General features: G+C 43.0%; 1 protein-coding gene across 1 annotated transcript in view; it reads left to right on the forward strand.

The window, feature by feature from the left end:
• Positions 1 to 22,318, forward strand: part of UBASH3B (ubiquitin associated and SH3 domain containing B) — a 151,970-nt gene extending 129,652 nt beyond the window's left edge. Inside the window, exons 7-14 of the mRNA XM_040258235.1 lie at positions 646 to 778; positions 3,599 to 3,719; positions 4,539 to 4,661; positions 5,964 to 6,056; positions 7,245 to 7,389; positions 15,131 to 15,237; positions 16,562 to 16,671; positions 17,869 to 22,318. Coding sequence (XP_040114169.1) covers positions 646 to 778; positions 3,599 to 3,719; positions 4,539 to 4,661; positions 5,964 to 6,056; positions 7,245 to 7,389; positions 15,131 to 15,237; positions 16,562 to 16,671; positions 17,869 to 18,006 — 970 coding nt within the window. The 3' untranslated portion in view covers positions 18,007 to 22,318. The remainder of the gene's footprint in view (positions 1 to 645; positions 779 to 3,598; positions 3,720 to 4,538; positions 4,662 to 5,963; positions 6,057 to 7,244; positions 7,390 to 15,130; positions 15,238 to 16,561; positions 16,672 to 17,868) is intronic.
• The last annotated feature ends 2,590 nt before the right edge of the window (positions 22,319 to 24,908 follow it).

A 24,908-nucleotide genomic window follows, 5' to 3' on the forward strand; every position in this document is an offset into this window, starting at 1 on the left:
TAGTCAGTGTTAAATCCAGAAACAACAACTCTTGGCTCATAGCTCCACACAGCTGGTGAGAATGGTGTCCTCTTGAAAAATGCTGTATTTAGTCCTCTTGTTGGAGGTGTGATTGAGACGGAGAAGGGTTTGGAGACAGGAAGGAGGTGGTGTAGCGGGTGATGGCCAGGGACTTCTGTGGCTTCACTCGGAGCCACAGGCAAAGTGGTGGGGAGGGTCAGAATCTTCCCTCTCCTTTGTCAGTTCAGATGGAAATCACTGTGGAAAAGATTAAAGGCAGCAGGAATTGTTTATTTCTTTGGAGCCAGGAAAAGAGCTGGAAACAATGGGTAGAGAATTGATACCTCATTATTCTGCAGCATGCCTCTGGTGCCAGCCAGGCCCATGGCACCCAAATAACCACAGCATCGCAGGCCCCATCCCTGCCCAGAGGGATGAACACATCTGTTCCAAGCATAGAAATCCATCCATCCCTAATTTATTAACTGCAAGACTTCAGTATGAAACAGGGCGTTCCCTTATAAAAATATCCAATCACTGTGTTGTATACTCGAAGCTCATATAATATTCTCAATTATACTTCAATGAAAACATTTTAAAAAGATGTTCCTCCTCAGTTAACATCTTCCTTGTCTTCCTCCGCAGCTCTTACTCCATCTTAAACACATCATCTTCCAACGCACTCTCGTTTGGGGACAGCATCCTGGAGAGGCGGCAGTATGAGGACCAGGGCCTGGGGGACTCGACGCCCCTCACCATCATCTGCCAGCCCACCCAGGTAGGGCTGACCATCAGGGCCACATCCTCAACTCTGCTCAGGAGTCACTGAGCACCTTTTTTACAAAGGGTGAGGCATTGACTTCTCTGTCCTGAAAGGGTTACCGATCTCTCAGGGCACATGATCCTAAAAGAAAGACAAAAATTTAAGAAGAAGAATAGTCAGATGGGTGGCACTGACGATGATTACCAGCTTCTGGGTCTAGACTAGTAAGGAAGACTGCTCTGCAGAGCAAGGGACGTGTTATCTATAAAGAAGTAACACAGTGGACCCTTGAACAGTCCAGGGGTTAGGAGTGCCAAAACTCCAAGGGCTGGAAAATCTAACTGTAACTTAGAGCTAGCCCTCCATCTACCCAGTTTGGTACCCTCACCATTCTGCAACCTCAGATTCAACACTCTGCAGATCGTAGAGTACTTTAGTATTTACTTTTGAACAAAAAAAAGCCATGTATTAGTTGGACCCCGTTCAGTTCAAACCCAAGTTGTTCAAGGGTCACCTGAAGTATCTATTTCACAGGGCATTGTAAAGATTAAAGGAAATAAGAATACGGTTCTTAGTACAGTACCTGGCACATAGTGAATGATCAGTGTATGTCTGAGATATGCCAGAAAGGCTGCAGGATGGGGGAGTGGGGGAAGGGGGTTTGGGGTTTTAAAAGAACTTTTTATTTTGGAGTATAGCCAGTTAACAATATGGTAGTTTCAGGTGGACAGCAAAGGGACTCAACCATCCACATACATGTATCCATTCTCCTCCAAACCCCACTCCTGTCCAGGCTGCCACATGACATTGAGCAGAGTTCCCTGTGCTAATACAGTAGGTCCTTGTTGGTTACCCAGTTTAAATACAGCAGAGTGTACTCGTCCATCCCAGGGGCTTCCCAGGTGGCGCTGGTGGTCAAGGACCTGCCTGCCAGTGCAGGAAACATGAGAGATGTGGGTTCTGTCCCTGGGTCGGGAAGATTCCTAGGGGAGGAAATGGCAACCCACTCCAGTATTCTTGCCTGGAGACTCCCATGGACAGAGCCTGGTGGGCTTCAGTCCATGGGGTCACACAGAGTCGGACACGACTTAAGTGACTTAGGATGCACACTCACACATCCATCCCAAGCTCCCTAGCTATCCCTCCCCACAGTGTTCCTCCTGGCAACCATAAGTTTGTTCTCTTAAGTCTGTCTGTCTGTTTTCTCTTTTGTAAATAAGTTCATTTGTATCATTTCATTTCAGATTCCACATATAAGGGATGTCATACCATATTTCTGCTTCTCTCTCTCTGACTTCACTTAGTATGACAATCTCTGGGTCCACCCATGTTGTGGCAAATGGCATTATTTCACTCTTTTTAATGGCTGAGTAACATTCTATTGTATATGTGTACCACGTCTTTATCCATTCCAGGGGAAGGGTGGTTTTGAACAGTATATATTAATACAAAGCCAATTGAAAGTTCAAGTGTATTAGGGAACAAGAGACTAGCTGATGTTGGCTGGAGTCGGGAACTTGAGTTAGGAAACAGCAGGAGAGGCAGTGGGAAAGACCACGCCACCATCCCACATACCAATCTCGCCAGGGCAGCAGGAAGCACATGCAAAGTGTGTGTACTGTACTGGCCAAGGCCAAGCCCACAGGAGTTGGCAACCCTTGAGGAAGCTGGCAAGAGCTGCCTCCATCAGAAGGAAGAAATCTAGAAACATCCGCAAGGATCCACCCAGCAGTGATAGAAACCAGGGTCATTCGGACAAGCCTTTGACTGGACTTGCCGGTTTCATCACCCAGAGGTAGCTGCTGTCCTCCCCGAGCCATTTCCAGGAACATCATCGTGCAGGCAGCCAGACAACAGGGCCTAACCTGTGATTAGAACTGGCAAAGCAGGACCTTCTGGCTGGAGGAGACTATGGACCACGTGGGCTTAACACCATGTGAGGGAGATGAGGGCGGGGAATTTGTGGTAATGAAAGTTCTCCCCTCCTGATGAAGCATCTCCTTAGGGGAAGAACCTGTCCTCTAGATGGCGCCTTTCCACATTGGCTAGTTTTGCCTCTGAGCTGTATGTAACTCAGGTTGCCTTCCTGTTCAGTAGTAGCTGGGTGTTACACCTATGAACAGCAACAGTAACGATACAACCATTTTCATAACCCTTCTTATTTTGCAGAGCACCTGCAATTCATCTCATTTAAGCCTCAGAATAGCTTTCGAGGTCAGTAAATGAGGCTTACTATCCCTATCTTATAGACAGGCTGGCTTAAATCCAGGGTACTTAAGGGGCTTATTGCAATTAAACAGTCAGTTCAGTTCAGTCACTCAGTCGTGTCTAACTCTTTGCGACCCCATGAATTGCAGCACGCCAGGCCTCCCTATCCATCACCATCTCCCGGAGTTCACTCAGACTCACGTCCATCGAGTCCGTGATGCCATCCAGCCACCTCATCCTCTGTCGTCCCCTTCTCCTCCTGCCCCCAATCCCTCCCAGCATCACAGTCTTTTCCAATGAGTCATCTCTTTGCATGAGGTGGCCAAAGTACTGGAGTTTCAGCTTCAGCAGCATTCCTTCCAAAGAAATTCTAGGGTTGATCTCCTTCAGAATGGACTGGTTGGATCTCCTTGCAGTCCAAGGGACTCTCAAGAGTCTTCTCCAACACCACAGTTCAAAAGCATCAATTCTTCGGCGCTCAGCCTTCTTCACAGTACAACTCTCACATCCGTACATTAAACATTAGTGAGATGTACTTTAGAGCCCGGCTCACCCGGCACCCAGCCCCGAGACATGTCTAATTCCTTGTGTGCCCCACCCTTACTTACAGCCTTTCTTTGTCCACAGCCTCTGAGGATCAGCAGCCAGCCCGGCCCTCAGAAGAGATGCCTCTTCGTGTGTCGGCATGGTGAGAGGATGGATGTCGTGTTTGGGAAGTACTGGCTATCCCAGTGCTTCGATGCCAAAGGTGAGTGGTTCGTTGGCCTGCTCAGCATTGGGATACCTCTCACAGCCTCTAGGGGGCAGAGTCAAGCTACATTTATCTAGATGGAGTCATTGTGTCGAAGAAAATGCCTCTTACCTGTTACATTGTAAGTCCTTCCTGATAGTTTGGAGTGTTAGGGGAGAGAGAATTGTCCTCACCTCCAGTCTATCAACTGGGACACCGTGTACCAAAATAGGCAGATGTCTTGCCCAGAGCCATAGGACAGAGGCAGAATCAGGTGTCCTGATTCCATGTCCAGAAGTCCCTCCAATAAGTTACCCTGGCTTATTTAGTTCCATTTTCATTTGTCTAAGATGGGCTTGCATCTCAGAGAATCCGACCTGCTTTGGAGTGTCTGGTTGTTACTTTCACTTAAAAACCATCTCTTGGGACCTTCCCTGCTGGTCCCGTGGTGAAAACTGCGCCTGCCAAATGCAGGAGCTGCAACTTGGGTCCCTGGTCCAGGAACTGAGATCCCAGATGTCTTGTGGCAAAAAAAAAAAAAAAAAAAAAAAAACCATAAAACAGAAGCAATACTGTAACAAATTCAATAAAGACTTTAAAAAGAAAAAAGAATACTAGTTATTAAGAGAAAAAGACTTAGCTCTTGTTACTTTTGTCAGAATGGAAGCATGGATTCGAAGACACTCTGCCAAAGGAAGAGTGTCAGTATTTTCTAGAGAGCTCAGTTCAGTCTCTTTGGCCGAAAGGGAATGGAAGTAGAGGGGCCAGCAGAATCAGCACTAGAAGTCCTAAGGAAACAAGAAACTCATGTCGCCTTGGTCTGACATTTCTTTCCAGGCCGCTACATACGCACCAACCTAAACATGCCTCACAGCTTACCTCAGCGGAGCGGCGGTTTCCGGGATTACGAGAAAGATGCTCCAATCACAGTGTTTGGATGTATGCAAGCCAGACTCGTGGGTAAGTGTCCCACAGTGACCACATAGCCTTTCCTGGCTACTTCTTCCAAAGTCTGGCTGCAGCGGATATGCCAAGGACACTGCTGATGGCTTTCCTACACTGCATTTCCTCAATTCAAAAGAGATTTATTAAGTAACCATTAGGTTCAGGGCACTGGGTTGGTTTACCAAAGTGAACAAGGTAGGATCCCTATGGAGGGGTGTGTGGCATAGTGATGGGGTAAGGTCAGGCTCAGCTTGGCAGGTAGGTCAGCTTCTTGCAGGAGGGTGAGGAGGAGGCACCCAGGGGTGGCTGAGAGTGTAGTGGCCAATTGGTCTCCAGCATGCTCAGCTCTCTGCAGGTCTGGTCCTTACCTGCCACGCAGAGCCAGCAGCCTCATCCCATTCAGTCATTTAACACACATGGATTGATCACTTACCTTGTGCAAGGCACTACGCCAGGTAATAGGGATCTAAGCATGAGTCCCCACCCTCGGGGAAGCTTGTAAGTGGATGAATATCATAGAGTATGCTTTACTCAAGAATGCAACTATGTACAAAATGTTATGGGAGCACAAAAGAAGACATAAGCCCAGAAGAGAGTAGAAGTTAGCAGGAGGGCGGGAAGGCATCTCAGTGGGAGGATCAATATCAAGTCATAGACGTGAGAAGCAGCATCTAGAGTACGGAGGAAATAAGCTATCTTGTTTCTAGAGCATCGGTTGTGAGCAGAGACTGGCGGGCTAGAGACAGAAAAGTTTGTGGAAGACTTTGACCGCCATGGTAAGGTGTTTGCACTTCACCCAGGAGAGAAAGATGGGCATTTTATTGCTTGTAAAGACAACAAAAGACAAGAAGGGGTGTGTCCCTTGGTCTTCCATAGAAATACTGGGCAGGAGAGTTGTTGAAAATGAGACTGGGACTTCCCTGATGGTTCAGTGGTTAAGATTCCACTTGCCAACGCAGGAGACACAGGTTCAACCCTAATCCAGGAAGATCCCACAGGCTGTGGAGCAGCTAAGCCCACATGCTGCAACTGCTGAAGCCCAAGCAACCTAGAGCCCATGCTCCACAAGAGAAGCCACTGCAGTTAGATGCCTGACCAGTGCAACCAGAGAAAGCCTGAGCAGCAACGAAGACCCAGCACAGCCCAAAACCAATCAGTCAATTAAAAGAAAATGAGACGGAAACTGCTGGCCCCACGAGAGCCCCCACCTGAGAAGAGAGGTTTGCAGGGTCTGCCAGGCCTCCTCTCTTCCACACTGAGAGTCATCCTGAGGCTGTGTAAATTATCAGATTGATTCTTCTCTGGTTTCCTTTGCAGGGGAAGCCTTACTGGAGAGTAATACCATCATCGACCACGTCTATTGCTCCCCGTCCCTGCGCTGCGTCCAGACTGCATACAACATCTTGAAAGGTGAGACTTGATGAACGTCAGCTAGTCTATCCCTCCATCACTAGACAATCTGACACTTACTAATAGATTACCCTAGATTCAGGAGAACATCAGCCAATTGGAAGTTTTGAATTTGAGATGTTTAACAATGATACTTTCAGAAGATGACTTTGCAAAAGTCCCAAAATCATACTTTGACAGCAGAAGCAAGATGAAGAGAATATACAGATAATGTTTTTCTTGAAAATCTAAAGCTCTCTTCAGTGAATTGCAGGCTTGTAAAATGTTGTTGTCTGGCAATAATTTAGAGCCTACAGAGCACGATTTTTTTTTTTTGGGGGGGGGCACTAAAACAAATTGTCTCCTCCCACTCTGCTCTGTCTGCTTCTCCTTTTCAGCAGCAGTAGTTCTCCTAGGTGTCTGGAAATACGAATCGTCCTTGTTTTAGTTGATTGGAGTAACTTCAAAAGCACCATTGTTATATAAAGCTCTTGCCCTAAAATCCACAGCAGCCTGTGTTACAGGAATCTCCATTCTCATTTCACTGAAAGAAAAACTAGAAGAAACAGCCTTGATTGTTGACTTGTACCAAACAACAAATAAGCCACAAGTAGCCACAGCAAGGAAATTACACTATATTTGAGACGTCTGTTCGTTTACTTTAAGTAAGCCAGAATGCATCTATGTATTCAAATGCATTATCTATTCCATTTGCGTAGAAGAACTGGGCTAAATGCAATACAAAGAGTTAAACAGTTCCTACTCCAAGAATAATCACACTATCATAAAACACAGGAGTTGTGCAAACACAGCAGTTGTGCATTGGCAAATATTCAACACTTGATTTTCCAGTAGAGAAAATGAATATATGATATGCAAATATAATGTAAACCATTATAATGAATGCTAAGAATTTCTGAAGTTTCTTGATAAGAACATCTTGGAACTGACTTTAGAAAGAAGAATTATAATAGTCACAGAGCTGTACAAACTATACAAATAATGATTTTTTAAAAAATCAGAAACCATTCAGAGTGTGCATACATCCTGGTGGTGTCGCCAGAATATACTCACGTGTTTATGATATACAGCAATGAAAAACACTTGTCTGAACCTGCATGCTTCTACCATCTTTAAGCTATATATAGCATCTGACAGGAAAGAGAAGATTTATCAAATTTTTATACTTTGTTCATCTTCATCTCTAAGGTTTACAACAGGAAAATCACTTGAAGATCCGAGTGGAGCCTGGCTTATTTGAATGGACAAAATGGGTTGCTGGGAACACCTTACCTGCGTGGATACCTCCATCAGAGCTAGCCGCAGCCAACCTAAGTGTTGATACAACCTACAGGTAACTCTCTGAAACCTCTGTTTCCTTGAGGTCAGTGTGGAAGTACTCTTCACCAGGCCAGGTAAGGACATGAAGGACCAGACATAGACAGTTGTCCATATTGGTGCAAGTCAAGCTACAATTTAAAAAAAAAAAAAAAATTGGAGAAAGTCAACAGTCCCTTGTATTTGGCACTACTATGGAGTATGTCTCCCTCCGACACACATTCACTAGGGTTTTCTGATTTTACTGCATCCATTTCAGTGGCTAATAAAACCACCTGCAATGCCAGAAGCACACACCAGCTAATGATCAAGCAGTTCAGAAGTTTGTTGGGGAATAAGGGAAATTGCAGTGCCTTGACTTGGATTGTCACTTTCGATTTTTCAAAGTACTTTTAATTATCTTTATTCATTACCGCCATAACCCCAGGATGGCAGCAAGCCACTTTCATATATGAGAGAGCTCAGTGACCTCTGAAAGTTACCCATGTAGTGGACACATCTGACAATAATAACAACTTACCTTTATTGATCATTTTCTTTGTGTCAAGCACTGTGTAATCAGCTTTATAGTAGTCCTTTGCTTTTTCCATTAGACATTATTGAAAATAAATATTTGTAGGTTGTAACATAAGTACATTAACCATCAGAAATCCACTCAGAGCTTCTTAGTGACGTGATAGAAAAGGCGTTTTGTGTTATTACATGACTTAGTGACTAAACAATAACAAGCCATATTTGAACTATTTTTAGTAAGCAGTGAGATTTTCCTCACCCTGTATTTGGTTTAAATATTTTTGTTAGTTGTTGTTATTACCCTGTCAGTTTGAAGTAAAGTTTCAGGTTGAGTGTAAGAAAAAAGAAATCCACTTGAGCATTTGTAAAATGTCTTTGAGGAAGGATAGATACTCACCATTACCATGGGGAATTAAATTCATAGTTCTTAAGACAGAATCTGGAACAATTCTTGACTAAGAAAGCAGAGCTTTCTTCCTTGTGACATCCCATGACCTTTCACTTCTAATACTTACCCAAACCTCAAAGCATTGTCAGTTTCCGGCTAAGGTCTAAGAGGGTTATCTTTTCTTCCATCCTCATTTTTGGCTCCGCAAAGACCTCAGGTAACCCCCTTCATTAATAAATATGAGGAATTCTCGTTCCTCAGAAATAAGATTAAATCAGTTGGATCCCCTGCTGAAATAATTCACATTTTGTCCTGTCCATACTGTGGTCACTATTTTCCTGTTCCTTGGGGAAACAGCAGTAAGTTACTGTCCCCATACCAGCGGGCGTCATCCCTATGCCCTAGAAAGAGAGCAGGTTACTGCCAACATGGGTGACAGGCCTTTCCTCACATACCCCCCGGCCTTCCCAGGCCGTGTCTTCAGTCCATGCCCCCTTAAGTGCATCCTACCGTTCTTCCCAAGCTTATTCACACATGCCCCATCAGTAGTACGGACAGACGGATGAATGCCAACCTTGGGGTCAGGACATGGTTCACATTCCAGAGTTTCTTTCCCTCTACAGAAAATCAAAACGTAACCATTTTGTGTCTGAGGGAGGGGAGTGGGGTTAAGCATCTAATTCTATAAATTAGTTGTGAAATTCACCCATCAAGCATGTGAGAGGCATAGTCCCTAGGGTCAGTTTCCCTCTGAAAGTAATTATATCAAGTGAGCAGTTCTTTTAAAGCAAGTAGTGGTACCCAAATGATTGAAGAAACATGGTGATGGGCAGAGAGACAAGGACCAAGAGCCAGAGTATTCTAAGTCAAGCAGGCACAGCTGCTAGACCCATATCACCTTGAACAGGAGGGAGGAGATGCTAAAAGGTGGATTCAGGCTGGTAACTAATAGATGGGTCTTGTTACCCATGGATGAGGCTTGTCTAAGTGTAGAAAGCTGCCCCAGTGGAGCTGGGTGGGAAGCGCCAAGACAAAAAATGAAATACACACCAGTCGGATGGGGCATTAGAACAGGACCCTGATGACTGGGGGAGGTAGCAGAAAGGGGGTGTGGAGCTTTGGATCTGGAGTATTAGAGGAACAACAAGTCATACTTTGGTGTGGGACTCAGGGCAGAAGCCTACTCTTCTAGCCTGGACCAGAGTAGGCTGGGGAATAGAGAGTGTACCGGGAAGAATACTATTCCAGGGATACTACCTGAGTACCCAGAGATGTGGGCTCCAGTCTAGTTGGTGGTTGGAAACCTGCCTGACTCTGAGAATAGCACATGGGTCCTGCAGGTGTGGCTGGAAGCGTGCTGCTGACGGGAGTGAGAAAGCTGTGACGGTCCCATCCTCATCAGGACCCATTCAAACATGGAAGCCATTCACAGGTTCAGCTTCAAGGCAAGAACTGATCAAAAGGAACTGGATCCCAGCATCTCCCAACTCTTCACTTATACAAATCGTATACGTTACTGTGTGGTTTCCCCTGTAGTGACTCCTGGGCCATACAAAGAGGCCTTTTGTCAAGAGGGCTGGGGGCATTCCTGGGAGAGCAGGTGTTATGAACGGTAATGGAACTGGATGAGAAGGAAAGAGGAGCAGAAAGACTTTGCTTCTGAACAGCAAGGCACATCTTCAGCGAGCATCGTGTTCCTCCCTGTTCCCCAGGCTGTTCTGAGATTCAGAAGGTTGTTTCCTAGGAGAGAGATGCTTGCTATGAGAATGTTATTAAACTGAGAGCGGGTTTCCTTTAATTGGAACAGCATCCTTCTTCTCCAGACAGTAAACCCAAGTTCACAGAAGGGCAGTTTTGAGGAGGACACTGTCAGAAGCCATCCAGGATGGAGGATAACTTTACAGGCATCAAGTTCAGCCTCAGGTTCAAGTCCCTGCTCTTAAGAGTTCTAATGATGTAAACAGGTCATCTGAAGCCTTTCCAAACCTTCTTTTTGTCATCCATAAACTCAGAATTTGCAAAAGTGTTGCCAGATGGGATATGTTCAAAGAACACAGGTGCTTTGCATAGAGGCTGACCCATGGGAACCTCTCAGTAAATCTTAGCAGCAATGCCTGCTGATGAAGATGTCATGAGAATTCACTTCAAGAACACACTAGCTCCTCCATGCACTAAATACCAACAACAAAAGACAAGGAAGCAGGAAATATCATATAGTTTCACTTTAAAAAAACAAGATAAACATCTCATAGCCCAGAAAACTAAATAGTAAAGGAAGGTGGAAGCAGACAGAAGTGACTGGGATTGAAGACATTCAGGGTCACCAGGATCGGAGGGCCCTACTTTGGACATCCTTTTATATGCCATGTACATTATGTCATAACTATCATTTACGTCAATAGCCTACTCACCCCAAACACAGAAACTGGCTTCTCCTCAGGCCAGGTGTATATGGTCTCTGTTAAAACTAAGAAAAGGAAAGATTAGTGAAGGGTTATTAGCTCACAAACCCAATGGACCTAACATCTGTTTTTAAAACCTATCCTTAACAACTTGAGGCTCCAGTCCATGGGGTCGCTAAGAGTCAGACACGACTGAGCGACTTCACTTTCACTTTTCACTTTCGTGCATTAGAGAAGGAAATGGCAACCCACTCCAGCGTTCTTGCCTGGAGAATCCCAGGGACAGAGGAGCCTGGTCGGCTTCCGTCTATGGGGTCGCACAGAGTCGGACACGACTAATGCAACTTAGCAGCAGCAGCATTACCCTGATTCCAGATAAGAATGTTGAGAAAAAAGAACTGCAAGAAAAAAGAACTACAGGTCAATACAGTAGCAAACCAAATTCAACAGCACATCAGAAGGATCATATACCATGATCAACTGGGGTTTATCCCTGGGGTGCAAGGATGGTTCAGTATGTAAAAATCAATAAATATGATATACCACACTGAGTAGAATAAAAATTATATGATCATCTCAATAGAGAAAAAGCATTTGACAAAATATACCATCTTTTCATGATAAAAATGTTCAAAGGATTGGGTACAGAAGGAACATATGTAAACATAATGAAAGCCATATATGGCAAGCCCACAGCTAACATACTCAACAGTGAAAGATTGAAAGCTTTCCTTTAAGATCAGGAACAAGACAAGGATGGCCACTCTCACCACTGCTGTTCAACATAGTTCTAGAAGTTCTAGCCAGAGCAGTTAGGCAAGATAAAGAAATAAAAGGCATGCAAGTTGGAAAGAAAGAAAACGGTTTGCAGATGATGTGATGTTACGTATATAAAATCCTAGAGCTGTCAGAACTAATCAACAAATTTCAGTGAAGTTGCAGGATACAAAATCAACATACAAAAGTCAGTGATGAACAAAAGGAAATTCAGAATGTATCAAAGACCTAAATGTAAAGCCAGACACTTTAACACTCTTAGAGGAAAACATAGGCAGAACATACTTTGACACAAATCTCAGCAATATCTTTTTTAATCCACCTCCTGGAATAATGAAAATAAAAACAGAATAAAGATGTGATACATATATACAATGGAATGTTACTTGGCCATAAAAAGAACAAAATAATGCCATTTGCAGCAACACGGATGGACCTAGAGATTCTCATACTAAGTGAAGCTCCTCTCTGTGGGATTTCCCAGGCAAGAATACTGGAGTGGGTTGCCATGCCCTTCTCCAGGAGATCCTCCCAACCCAGGGATCAAACCTGTGCTCCTGCATTGCAGGCAGATTCTTGACCATCTGAGCCACCACAGAAGCCCCCAAAGTCAGTCAAAGAAAGATGTGATATGATATCATTCATATGTGGAATCTGACTTTTTTAATGGTATAAATGAACTTATTTATAAAACAGAAATAGAGACTTTGAAAACAAACTTCTGGTTACCAAATGAGAAACAGGGTGTGGTGGGGGGGGCAGGGAGGGATAAATTAGGAGCTTGGGATTAACATATATACACTACTATATATAAAATAGATAACCAGCAAGGACCTACTGTATAGCACAGGGAACTCAATATTCTGTAATAGTATGTAAGAAAGAATCCGAAAAGGAATGAATATATGTATACCTAAATCACTGTACACCTTCAGCTAACACTGTAAATCAACTATATGCCAATAAAAATTTTAAAACAATACATTTTTAAAAGTCAACTAACAATTTCAACAACAACAAAAAGAAGTCAGCTGTATTTTTATACACTAACCTCGACCATATGAAATAGAAATAAAACAAACCCATTCACAATAGCACCAAAAACAGTAAAATACTTAGGAATAAATTTAACCAAGGAGGTGGAAAGATCTGTACTCTCAAAACTACAAAACTTAGGTAAAAATTGAAGAAGATACAAAGGTGTGGCCTACACTCTTTGATCAGAAAAAATAATATTGTTAAAATGTCCATACTCCCCAAAGCCATCTATAGATCAAACATAATTCCTATCAAAATTCTAATGGTATTTTTCACAGAAATAGAAGAAACAATCCTAACATTTGTATGGAACCACAATAGATGTTAATAGCCAAAATAAAGCTGACATCACACTTCATGATTTCAAGTTATACTACAAAGCTATAGTAACTTGCATAAAAACAGACACACTGACCAATGGGACAGAATTGAGAGCCCAGAAATAACCCTCAAATATTTGACAAGGGAGCCAAGAATACTCAATGGAGAGAGGGTAGACTTCAATAAGTGATGCTGAGGGTTTCCCTGGTGGCCCAGCGGTTAAAGATTCACCAGCACAGGGAAGGTTGGTTTTGACCCCTGCTCCGTAACATCCCATATGCCGTGGAGCAGCTAAGCCTAGGTGCCACTACTGCTGGGCCCAGGTGTCACAGCTGCTGAAGTCCGTGCACCTAGAGCCTGTGCTCTGAAACGAGAAGCCACAGCAATGAGAAGCCCACGCACCGCAACTAGGGAAGAGCCTGCACACAGCAACAAAGGCCCAGCGCAGCCAACCTTTTTTAAAAGTGACAGTGGGAAAACTGGATAACCACATACAGAAAAATGAAATTGGACCCCTATCTTACACCACTCTCAAAAATTAACTCAAAATGGATTAAAAATTTAAAGAACGGAAACCATAAAACACCTGAAGAAAATATGGGAAAAGCTTTTTGACAATGATTTTTTTAGATACGATACCAAAAGCGTAAGTAATAAAAAACAAAATAAGGATGACTACATCAAACTAAAATCCTTCTATAAAGCAGAAGAAACAATATGAAAAGGCAACCTACAGGATAGGAGACGATATCTGTAAAATATATACCTGATAAGATACAGAATAGGAGAAGATACTTGGAGATCATATACCTGATATCGTCACATACTTAACATCCAAAATATGTGAACAACTGATGCAAGTCAATAGCTAAAACACAATCCGATTAAAAAGTGGGCAGAAGAACTGAATAGATATTTTTTCCCAGAGAAGACATACAAATGGCCAAGACATTCATCATCATTAATCATCAGGAAAAATGCAAATCAAAACCACAGAGAGGGACTTCCCTTGTGGTCCAGTGGTTAAGAATCTACCTTGCAATGTAGGGGATGCAGGTTTGATTCCCGGTTGGGGAACTAAGATCCCACACGTACTGGAGCAACGAAGCCCGTGTACTGCAACTACTGAGCCGTGCGCCACAACTAGAGAGTCCATGTGCTGTGACCAAAGCCCCGGCATGATGCAGCAAAGACGCTACATGAGGCCCAATGCAACTAAATAAATATTTAAAAAAAAAAAAAAAACACAGATCTCACTCACACCTGTTAGAACAGCTATCGTAAAAAAAAAAAAAAAAAGACAAGACAGTAAGTGGTGGTAAGGAGATGGGGAGAAGGGAGCCTCACGCACTGTTGGTGGTAGTGTCAGCTAGGACAGCCACTATGGAAAACACTACGGAGGGCCCACAAAAAATAAAAAAATAGAACTACCATATGACCCAGCAATCTCACTTCTGGGTTATATCCAAAGGAACTGAAAACAAGATCTCCCAGAAGGAGTTCGACATATCACATGTGCGAAACCTAAAAGAGCCAGACTCAGAGAGAGAGTAGCAGGGACCCCCCCCCCCCAGACATCCCACGTGGCCGCGGGGAGAGGTTGCTCAAAGCGGTGCAGACTTAAGAGTTGCCAGATGAAGAGTCTAGGGATCTGATGTGCAGCACTGTGGCCATAGTTAGCAGCACTGTATTATATACTTGAAAGTTGCTAGGAGAGTAAATGTTCTCACCATAAAAAAGAAAATGGCAACTGTGTGACACGATGGAGGTGTCAGCTCAGACATGAGATCCCCAGAATGTATTCATCTTATCACTTAGGTTTGTGCCTCTTTGTTTTGAATGTATATTTGTATCAAATCAGTACATTGTACACCTTAAACTTGGACCACGTTACTGCTTATATATCGTGTGTAAGCCTACAGAGGCTTGGGAAATCTCTGATTACTTAAATAGATACAGAGATCTAACCTCTGCTTTGCTTCCTCTTACACGGGTGACCTAGGACAGATTGCCAGTAAAGGCAGTTCAGCTGCTCTGGGCCATCCTGCAAGGGAAAGCTGCACTGAATGGCTCGTTTTTCAGCTGGTCACTTTGACGGCGCGCACCCATGGCATTCATTTCTGTACATCCTGCACATTTGAACCCCACTTCTGCACAGTAGAAATACTCTTTCCTATGCCTCCATCCTTTCTAGGGAAATGGATAAACAGAAACATGGGAACTTTCGAAAGGTCTTGAAATAAAGCCGAGAGTAACGTGAGTTGCTTTGTCTTGAGATCAAAATGTTTTCAATGCCTTGGTTCATTTTTCTATTGCAGACCTCACATTCCAGTCAGCAAATTAGTGGTTTCAGAATCCTATGACACCTATATCAGTAGAAGTTTCCAAGTAACAAAGGAAATCATAAGTGAATGTAAAAGTAAAGGTAGGTGTTACCTTGGACTCCGTACTTAAATCTGTGATCATTTCTCCATCACGGTTAGTCAGCTATTCAGGATGGCTTAGCATGCTTTCTCAAACTCATTTAATAGGAAAGAAAAATATGTCTAGACCCTCTAGTAGATACTTTCATGTAAAATTTGTCATATTCTGAGTACTTCAAATGCTGGATATTCCATGGAAATACATCAGACTTAGTTGCTATTTGAAATAACAGAATTTTGTATCTCAGCTATATATCTTGCACTCTCAGAAGGAGGTTCCCTATTATAATTTCCATAAATTCTTTAGCATAACACAGTTTTGCCTGTAATTTGATCCAGGAGCATGAACACACCTACACAAACATGCCTACCATCATTGCTGCCACCAAGAGCAGTGTTCTATACAACTCAAGTCTGCCACTGAATTTTATAGTCCTTGAACTCAGTATTTAATGATATGTAAGATTACAGTATTTTTAGTAGAGGGCAGGTTACAAAAGAGTCTGCCCATTTCCAGCCCCCCCCCACCAAAAAAGAAGTTTAAAATATTCATCTTCGTAGAGCAAAGGCTGGATTTACATATACCAGAACATTAACAGTGGGGAGCCCTGGTTAACAGTATTGTGGATGGTCCCCACATTTCAGTTACCACTTATAAGCCACTCACTCCATTACCACCCCTGTAGGACCACCCATTCCCCCTGTAAAGAAACCCAGCATGTTCTATCAACCAGAAAGCCTCGTGTGCTCACAGTTCTACAAGTGGCAGCATTGAGAACTGCATTAGAGGTGATAGCAGAGAGCCCTGCAGACTTAGAATGGTACTGTGTCTTGACTGAGGTGGTGGTTACGAAATGCTGCGCATGTGATCGACTTGGGAACCTGGTAAAATCTGAATACAGCTATGTGGACTGTTCCAGTGTTCATTTCCTAGTCGGGATAGTATACTCTAGTTAGGCAAGATGTTGCTATGGGGACAAGTGGGGTGAAGAATACTTGGGACCTTGCTGGTGTGTACATGTGTACATACGTACATATTGCATAATATGTATACACTCTATATAAAATATACATGCACACATATAATATGTAAAATATATATTTGTAACCTATGCATCAAATTACTTTAAGATTAAAAGTGTTTGTTTTTTTTTAATGACATCAGCCTGCCTTAACAATACAAAGCATCAAAATATTGCTTGGCCAGATAGTCTTGTTTCTTGAGAATGTTTGCCCCTCCCTGGAAAACTTGACTTTAGTACTTACAAGGTTTACATGTTGTCTTTATAGAAACATTTTCCAGTCCTTGTTTTTTTTTGCCCCCAGGAAATAACATCCTGATTGTGGCTCACGCATCTTCCCTGGAAGCATGTACCTGCCAACTACAAGGCCTATCACCTCAGAACTCCAAGGACTTTGTACAGATGGTCCGAAAGGTAAACCCCACTTGCATTTCAGGGGCCTATGTTTCAGAATGGTCCATGCTGACTGATAGCAAAGTTCTTTGGAGCTGGGAAGGTGATACATTGGTTCACTCAACCGAGATGTATTGAGTGGAACTCTTTAAGGCACTTTATCAGGCCTTGGGTAAGAGAAAAAGATGTGTTTGAGCTAGATCTAGCTTCTAAGAGCTAAAATTTAGTAAGGAGCTAAGAATTATAAGCAAATTGTCTGGATTTCCCTGTGGGACGGTGAATTGGACAGAGACGAGGTATGTGGGCCAAATCAGACAGCTCAGGTTGAAGGGAGGTCCTGGCGGGTAGGCCAAAGGAAGCAGTGAGTCAAAATGAGGAGGCTGAAAGGCAAACCTGGGAATAAGGCAGCAAGACAGAAAATCCACCAGGCTGACTAGCACATCTGGATTCCTCCTCCTCCTGTCTGTGAAAGGTTTTCCATCAGCCATCCTCCCACGCATGCTTCCCTCCAGCCTGAGTTACATGCTTCCTGTATCTGTCCCCAGAGAAACCGGTTCAAACTTGATTGAAATTCTTTTCTCATTTTTAAAAAGCTTGTTCATGTGTCATTCCTTCCTGTTAGTCTGTAAGCTGCTTGAGGGCAGAGACTTTTGTCTTATTCATAAATGCAGCTCTGGATAGACAGACAGACACAAATAAGTTTTGAAATGCCATGCCTACTGAAGGTAGGAAGGGCAGAGCTTCAGTTTTGAATGTTAGATACACATGCCAAAAAAAAAATGATAATAAGACATAAAGCAGGATGAAACATTTTTAAAACTCAAATAATCTTTCCCATTGTCCGAGTATAATTTCAGAAACTTTTGAGCTGCATTTTCTGCCTGGCTTGCAATCGAGAATGAACTCTTAGCACCTTAGCTTTATGCGTGATTGCTTTTGTCTCCCACGCTATTAAGAAAGCATCTATAAACAGTTACTTATCTATACTAGGAGAGCCTACCGTTTAACGAATCCCTTCCAAAGACTCCTCTTGCATTGTAAATAGTCTTCCTTCTAACTGATCAGTTGTATCAATTTCATTTTCTTTAGTGATATTTTGGAGGGGATAGTTGCCTGCAAAGCCGCTATTCATTCCTTTGAATTTTCCTTCTTCCAGGTAAAAAGTAAAGCACTCAATCTCTGTTTTCTATTTTCCCTTTCTTTTCTGTCTTCCTTCAGATCCCCTACTTGGGATTTTGTTCCTGTGAAGAATTAGGAGAAACTGGAATCTGGCAGCTGACAGACCCACCAATCCTCCCTCTGACCCATGGACCAACCGGGGGCTTCAACTGGAGAGAGACCCTGCTACAAGAGTAACCGGGCGAGCAAACGAGAAGAAAAAGCTTGAGGAAGGCGTAGGGAGAAGGGTCTGTATGTGTGTTTAGTACCAGTGGGGAAGTCTGCACCACATCCTAAGTGGACAAAGAATAATTTAGCATCTTTCAGGCTTTAAAGTTCTTAGGATGAGACCATGTCAAGAAGAGAAAGACTTGATTCAGGGAAAAAATTCATTCTCTCTGGACCCTTTGGAGAATTGTCTTCCTACATCAGGGCACCTGTTACCGCGGAGGGTCTTTTCTCACTTCCGTATATGCTGGCTAAGGAGCCTGGGTCCTCCCAGAGGGAGCTGCCAGCCCACCCTCAGGAAGGATGCAGGAAGGTCCAGCTGGAGGGACTCCAAGCTGCCAGGCTGGGGATGGGATTTTCTTTTAGACTCTGTGCTCCAGTGAAAGCCAAGCTGCAGGATTCCTTCAAGATTACTAGAAAACACGTGGCTTCCCATCAATTTCAACGCTCAGTGCGACCCACACACTAGTGCTGCTGGCTCAAGACACCTGCTCGGGGACCCTAACCTTTACACTGGTACCACCCCATCACATTTTCTCTACAGCTGACTGCAGCTTCTTGCTACGGTCCTACCCTCTTGCTTCTGTGAAATGGAGAGAGAAAGCATTTTTGCTCTCCAAAGCACTTTTGGATACTCAGGAGGAAGATAAGATGCACGTGTGAAGCATTCAATTGTAGGTGCAACAAACTTGCAAAACATCAAGTGACTTGGAGTGACTCGTGTTGTAGCCTAACAAGCCACAGCACTTCTGAATCATTCGTGATTTGCTCACCTTTGCCCCAAGAGTCTAGACCATGTTAACCAGTTAAGCGTGTTGACATTTTCAAAAGATGTATGTCAGATACATCCTTTGAGTCAGCAAGAAGCTCATTCTTGTGCAATATGGACATCTTTCCAAACCATACCAAGGGTCAGGTCATCATACACTTGCAGTACATGTCAACCAGAACAGCACATCCACAAACGCGTCCATCACAGCCAGGGATGTACTGCGAAGTCAGGGAGCGGACTTAAATGATGACAATCACGACCGCACTGCTGCTTGTGCTGTTGTGTTGGTTTGTTTGTTTTGCTAAGATAATTTAAAATAGGTCGGTAGGGCTACTTGAGGAGAGTTGGGGGAGCCATATCCTGCGGTAGCTCGTCACACCTGCTTCCTGAATTTAGGGGGAGTTTATTTAAAAGAAAAATAAACGACAATCAAACCAAAACATCAGTTATTGATGTCTAGTTAATTGTGTGACTAGCTGACTGTCGATGGTAGCAGACAGTCATCTGGCACGGTGTAGTTCACTCTGTAGGATATACCTGCAAAATGAAATCCCAGCCATTTGAAGAGAACATTCATGTAAAACAGATCAGTGTATATTGTAGCATTAAATAAGCTTCAAAACCCAAGTGCAGAAGACACATGGTATATAAAAACAGATCTGTGCTCCTATTTGGAACCAGAATTTGATGATCCTTGAAAACAGGAGGAGGTGAAAGGATGCTGGCTACGTATGTAAATTAGCAAGAGGATCACTGTTGGGTTTGAGTCACTTAGAGAAAGATGTCATGAATTTTATATTTTAAGAAACAAATCTTTGATTTCTTCCAGCACTGCACACTGATCCATCTTCTGGATCTAGAAGTAACTGTGCTGACATGATTGATTAAACGTTTTCAGCTCAAAATGGGGGAAGTACATTAAAGGTGTTAAAAGTCACACTATGGCCAGTCATTCTTTCATTTGTAATGAGGTAAATCCACTGTCACCAGAACTCTAATGTTTCTTAGATTCTCCACAAACTCTCATGGACTTTCAGTGCTCAGAATAATGCTTGACCATCTCATATCCGATGTCCTTGAAAAGTGTAGCAGTGTGTGCTGGCAGGATCTGTGCTTGCACAGAAGAAAGTTCAGAACTTACCCTCTCTCTCCCCCTCTCCGTGGACTTAGGCCTTTGATGACCCGACAGGTTGGTTAAGGTGGGCTGCAGTCCTATGTGTGAGCAAAGGAAGGCAGAAATCTGAAATAATTTTCTGAATAATTTTAGGTGGTAAACCTTGAGTGAAAGAGTTAATTCCTCTGATGGCCCAGATTGTTGATCCGAATGGCCTGAATGATCTCAATTCACATGAAATTCTCCTTTTCCACATATACCTACTTGAAAAACTAAACTCGGACGACCCCATTTGAGAAATTCTTTGGAAATTACATTGCATCTATGTATATACGAAAGAGAAAAGACAACTGTATTATGTGATTTCATATCCATTTAAAATTCTCAGTTGCTGTCTATCACAACTCAAAGTTCAGGCTGGTTCTTCTTGATCTGAGGCTGGTGCTTATTAACAAATATTTTGGGGGGTTAGGAGAAAGGAGGAAGGGGAGATGGAAGGAAATGCCAGACAGAAGCAGCAAATGGTTGCTTGTAAGAGGATTTTTTTTTTTTTTTTGATGTAGAAAGTTATCTGAAATAGACAGATGAAATTAAAGGATTTAATCTGGGCTTGAAAGTCTGAAACAGTCGGCTTCTCTCACACATGTGCCACATCATCCCGCTGACAACCCAGTATTATTCACAGATAGACTTTGGTTTCAGTGATTTTAAAATGCCACGTCGATTCCTCTGTGGACTAGAATAATTGGCACATTTTAATGCACAAGCTGGGGGTTTCATTTTCCCAGGCTCCTTCTCTCTCAACTGCAGTGGTAGCTAGGAGCACATTCCTTCACCCTGGCAAGGAGTTCAGAATACGGTGTTTTCCATTACATTTAGATTCATAGAATCTGAATGGCTGATTAAATGGCCATCTGATGGCTGAAAGAGGGGGTATTTTTCACCCTGTACTGAAAGGCTTGGAGGAGTTTCTAGTTTTTATTTTCATTATACTTTAACCAAAGAATTATTTTAAAGTAACCTTATATTTGAAAGATGATTTTGCAAAAAATAAAATAAAAATAAAAAATATCTTCTGGAGTGATGTCAGTTTGGTAAATCACTGTTGATAATTTTCTTGCATTTTAGGCTGATGTGGTCGTTTTCCTGTCAGTGGAATCTGAAATGCATATAGATTGTCATCCAGTTGTGCTTAGTGTTATCATAAATGTATCTTTTCCACTCAACTAGCTGTGTTCATATTAAACCAAGTCTCTTATTTCAGTCACCTACTGTCATCGGGACTAACTGAAAAACCACAGTCAGAGAAGTTCCTATTTCGTTGCCTTTGTAGAAAGGCGGCCCTATGTGATCAACAGGGAGGCATTACACGTAACCTAGGCACTCGGCAACTCCAGTGTTTAATTTGAAAGCAGTGATGAATCGCTCTTTTGAATGTACTCTTAAGTCACGCGTGTGTCAGAATACAGATGAACCCCCTTTAATTTTCGCAGGCACAGTCACAACTGTGCTGTGTCTGCACCAACTCCTCCGATAATGCGGCTCAGGATTATTTGCATTTAAATTGTAGTCCTGCACGCGTGAGAACGCTGAGATGCCGGTGGGGCTGCCTCCCCAGGAGGGATGTGATCTGCAGAGGAGGGTGGGGAAAGAGCAATTTAATGTCTGTACTATTTAGCTTAATGTTCACTTTAGAAAGGTGATGCAGGATATTTTGTTAGTGATGGCAGATGCTTTTCATGAAAAACTTTAAGGGAAGGGAGGAAAAACCTCTGTGCAGAAGAAATAATTCGATTTTTAAATATAATATTTTGTTCAGTGTATGTAGGTTTAAAATTATGGATAGTCAGACTTAATATATAATCAGTTCTTACAATGGTTTTATACTGAACCATTTAGCTGCCATTACACAGAAATTTGAATTTTACAACTGCTCAACTATTCTTGGACTCTGTACAGGATACATATATATATACAGACACATATACATATGTACCTATAATGGGAAACATACTGGTTCTTCCTTTGGTTACCACTCAAGATGGGAACAGCACCCTGAAGCATTTTGGTTACGCATAGACCATTCTAAACCTGCTGTTAGGGGAGGTGTATTGGTTTCTTTCTCCTTTATAAGGCTATTGTATCATTAATTTTCTGTGTGATTCAGGTGTATTTATTTGTGACAAGGCTTTGTAATTATGAAAAAGGGAACCCACACCTGACTGTATTGCCAACTCCCTTGTAAACTACCTGTGGCGTCTCGTTTCCTGGTCGCGTGCTCTTCCTCTCCTCGACACAGCTCTGGCACCATTGTAATTAGTTCATCCACTCCTTTAGCATCTCCATTTAAGTGGTTCCCAGATGATTTAATAAAGAGAAACTGTGTCCTCAGTCGATCCAGAGCAGTCTTATATTACACTGAGTGGTCTCTACTCCTACCATATCTTCAGATGTTACTATGGTCATTATTATTTCGTCAGTGTCCATTAACAACTTATTGACCAAAGATGTGTTATTAATAATATGTCTCGTTGCCCAGATGTTAATGACCAGAGATGTTTCAATATTCACTTACATAACAAATCGCCAACCACAAGTGTTAGTGTCTACAAAAATCCCCCCTGGTCAATAGTGTCTTAAGAGTGAGACCCCTCCCTCAGAGGACCAGAGGGGCACTTGCGGCTGATGGAAACGAAGAGGATGCTCCAGCAGCATCGTGGGCCTCCAGTCCCTTCTGGTTGGGCATCTCTCTGAGACATCCTGGCTGAAGAGGTGAAATGCCATCCAGGAGTGAAAGAGTGAGCTTGAAAATGCTTCCTCTGCCCCACATGTGAGCCTTCATCCCTCATCACTACCCATCTGGAGGAGGGGTACCAGGAACAATGCAAAGAGAAAGAATTTGGGTAAGAGAGAGGGCAATTCCAGTTCAAACTGGGTTCCACACTATTAAAAGCCACAGACTCCATTTCTGAAGTCATGATCATCATATCAATCATAACTGCGTTTCTCTGCTCCGACGCTCAGTCGTGTCCAGCTCTTTGCAACCCCATGGACTGTAGCCCACCGGATTTCCCCTGTCCATGGGATTTCCCAGGCAAGAACACTGGAGTGGGTTGCCATTTCCTCCTCCAGGGGATCTTCCCGACCCAGGGATCGAACCCACATCTCTTAACATCTCCTGTACTGGCAAGTGGATTCTTTTATCACTAGCGCCACCTGGAAAATAATGACATGTTGAGCTAATAGGTTTTAAAATAAGCCATATTTGCAAACTCATACCCAGAACATGAACACAGGTTTCACTGGCACCACTAGCACTACCCCGGTAGGGTAGGGGACTTAACAGCTAGTGTTCATATCTGACAGAAGACCAAGTTACGGTTCACCTTGTGGCTGGTTCTTGGCTGTTCTCTGCCTCAGAGATTCCCAAGCTCACTTTGCCCTTTTGTGATATGTGTGAAGCCTGCCTGTACATCCACAGAAAATCATTGTGCTTTGGATTTAAGCTGAAATCAGCAAAAAGGCCTCTTTTTGAAAGTTGTTTAAGGACCAAAAAGCCATCTTCCTTTGGAAGAAACAATACATCATTTTGCTGAAATAAACATGTAAAACCCAGATGGCTTGCTCCTGGCCATGAAAGGATGCCAAGATTTATGTAGCCTGCTGGTTGTCCTTGTATTAATGGAACAATCTGGAAAGTCTTTGTATCAGTGGAGAGGAACTTGATATTGTACCACAGAAGAAGGCCAAATTCCAGAGTCAGATAGAGCCAGGTTCTGATCCTGTCTCAGCTGCTTTTTAGTTTCCTAGGTCCCTTAAACTCATTTCACCTAGGTCCCTTAAACTCATATGTAAAAATGGGCATATAATAATTCTTTATAGCATATAAGCATATAGCATACTTATGCATGCATGGGCTACTAACTCCAGTATTCTTGGGCTTTCCCTTGTGGCTCAGCTGGTAAAGACTCTGCCTGCAATACGGAAGACCTGGGTTTGATCTCTGGGTTGTGAAGATCCCCTGGAAATGGGAAAGGTTACCTACTCCAGTATTCTGGCCTGGAGAATTCCATGCACTGTACAGTCCATGGGGTCACAAAGAGTCAGACACAAGTGAGTGACTTTCACTTCACTATGCATGCACGCTAAATCACTTAAGTCATGACCAACTCTTTGCAACTCCATGGACTAGCCTGCCGGGTTCCTCTGTCCATGGGATTCTCCAGGCAAGAATACTGGAGTGGGTTGCCATTTCCTCCAGGGGATCTTCCTGACCCAGAGATTGAACCTGTGTCTTTTAAGTCTCCTGCATTGGTAGGCAGGTTCTTTACCACTAGCGCCACCTGAGTGTCAAATGGGATAACATAAAATACCTAATACTACATGCTAACAACGAAATCACTTCTGCTAAGGCCAAGGTAAAATCACAGATCTAGCCATTCCTCTTGTCTATGGGGAATATGAGGGAAAAGGAATAAAAATGGCCTCATTCATACTGATGTCATTTTCCTATTTGCCCCATAATTTAGCTCCTGGAGTAAAACGAGTAAAAAAGTGGGGGTGCTGGTTGAATTCTGTGATTTGTCCAAGAGGCTGCCCTAATGATTTCCATTTGTATAACCGTTTATAATTTTAAAAGCACATTCTCATTTGATCTGCAAAATGATTTTACAAGGTAAGTGAGATCAGGTATTATTAACTTGTATGAGAAAAGATACTGGTGGACTAGACATTGTCATACTGAACGAAGGACGTCAGAGAAGAATATCATGTGGCATCTGTTACATGCAGAATCTCAAAGGAAATGATAAAAATGAACTTACATACAAAACAGGAAGAGACCCAGACTTTCAGAACAAACTTATGCTTGGTGGGGGAAGAGAGAAGGAGTTTGGGATGGACATGTACACACTATTCAAAGTGGATAACCAACAAGGACCTACTGTCTAGTACAGGGAACGCTGCTCAATGTTATGTGGTAGCCTG

The sequence above is a fragment of the Oryx dammah genome, unplaced genomic scaffold, assembly GCF_014754425.2.
Source record: "Oryx dammah isolate SB20612 unplaced genomic scaffold, SCBI_Odam_1.1 HiC_scaffold_17, whole genome shotgun sequence".
In the NCBI taxonomy this organism is placed as follows: domain Eukaryota; kingdom Metazoa; phylum Chordata; class Mammalia; order Artiodactyla; family Bovidae; genus Oryx; species Oryx dammah.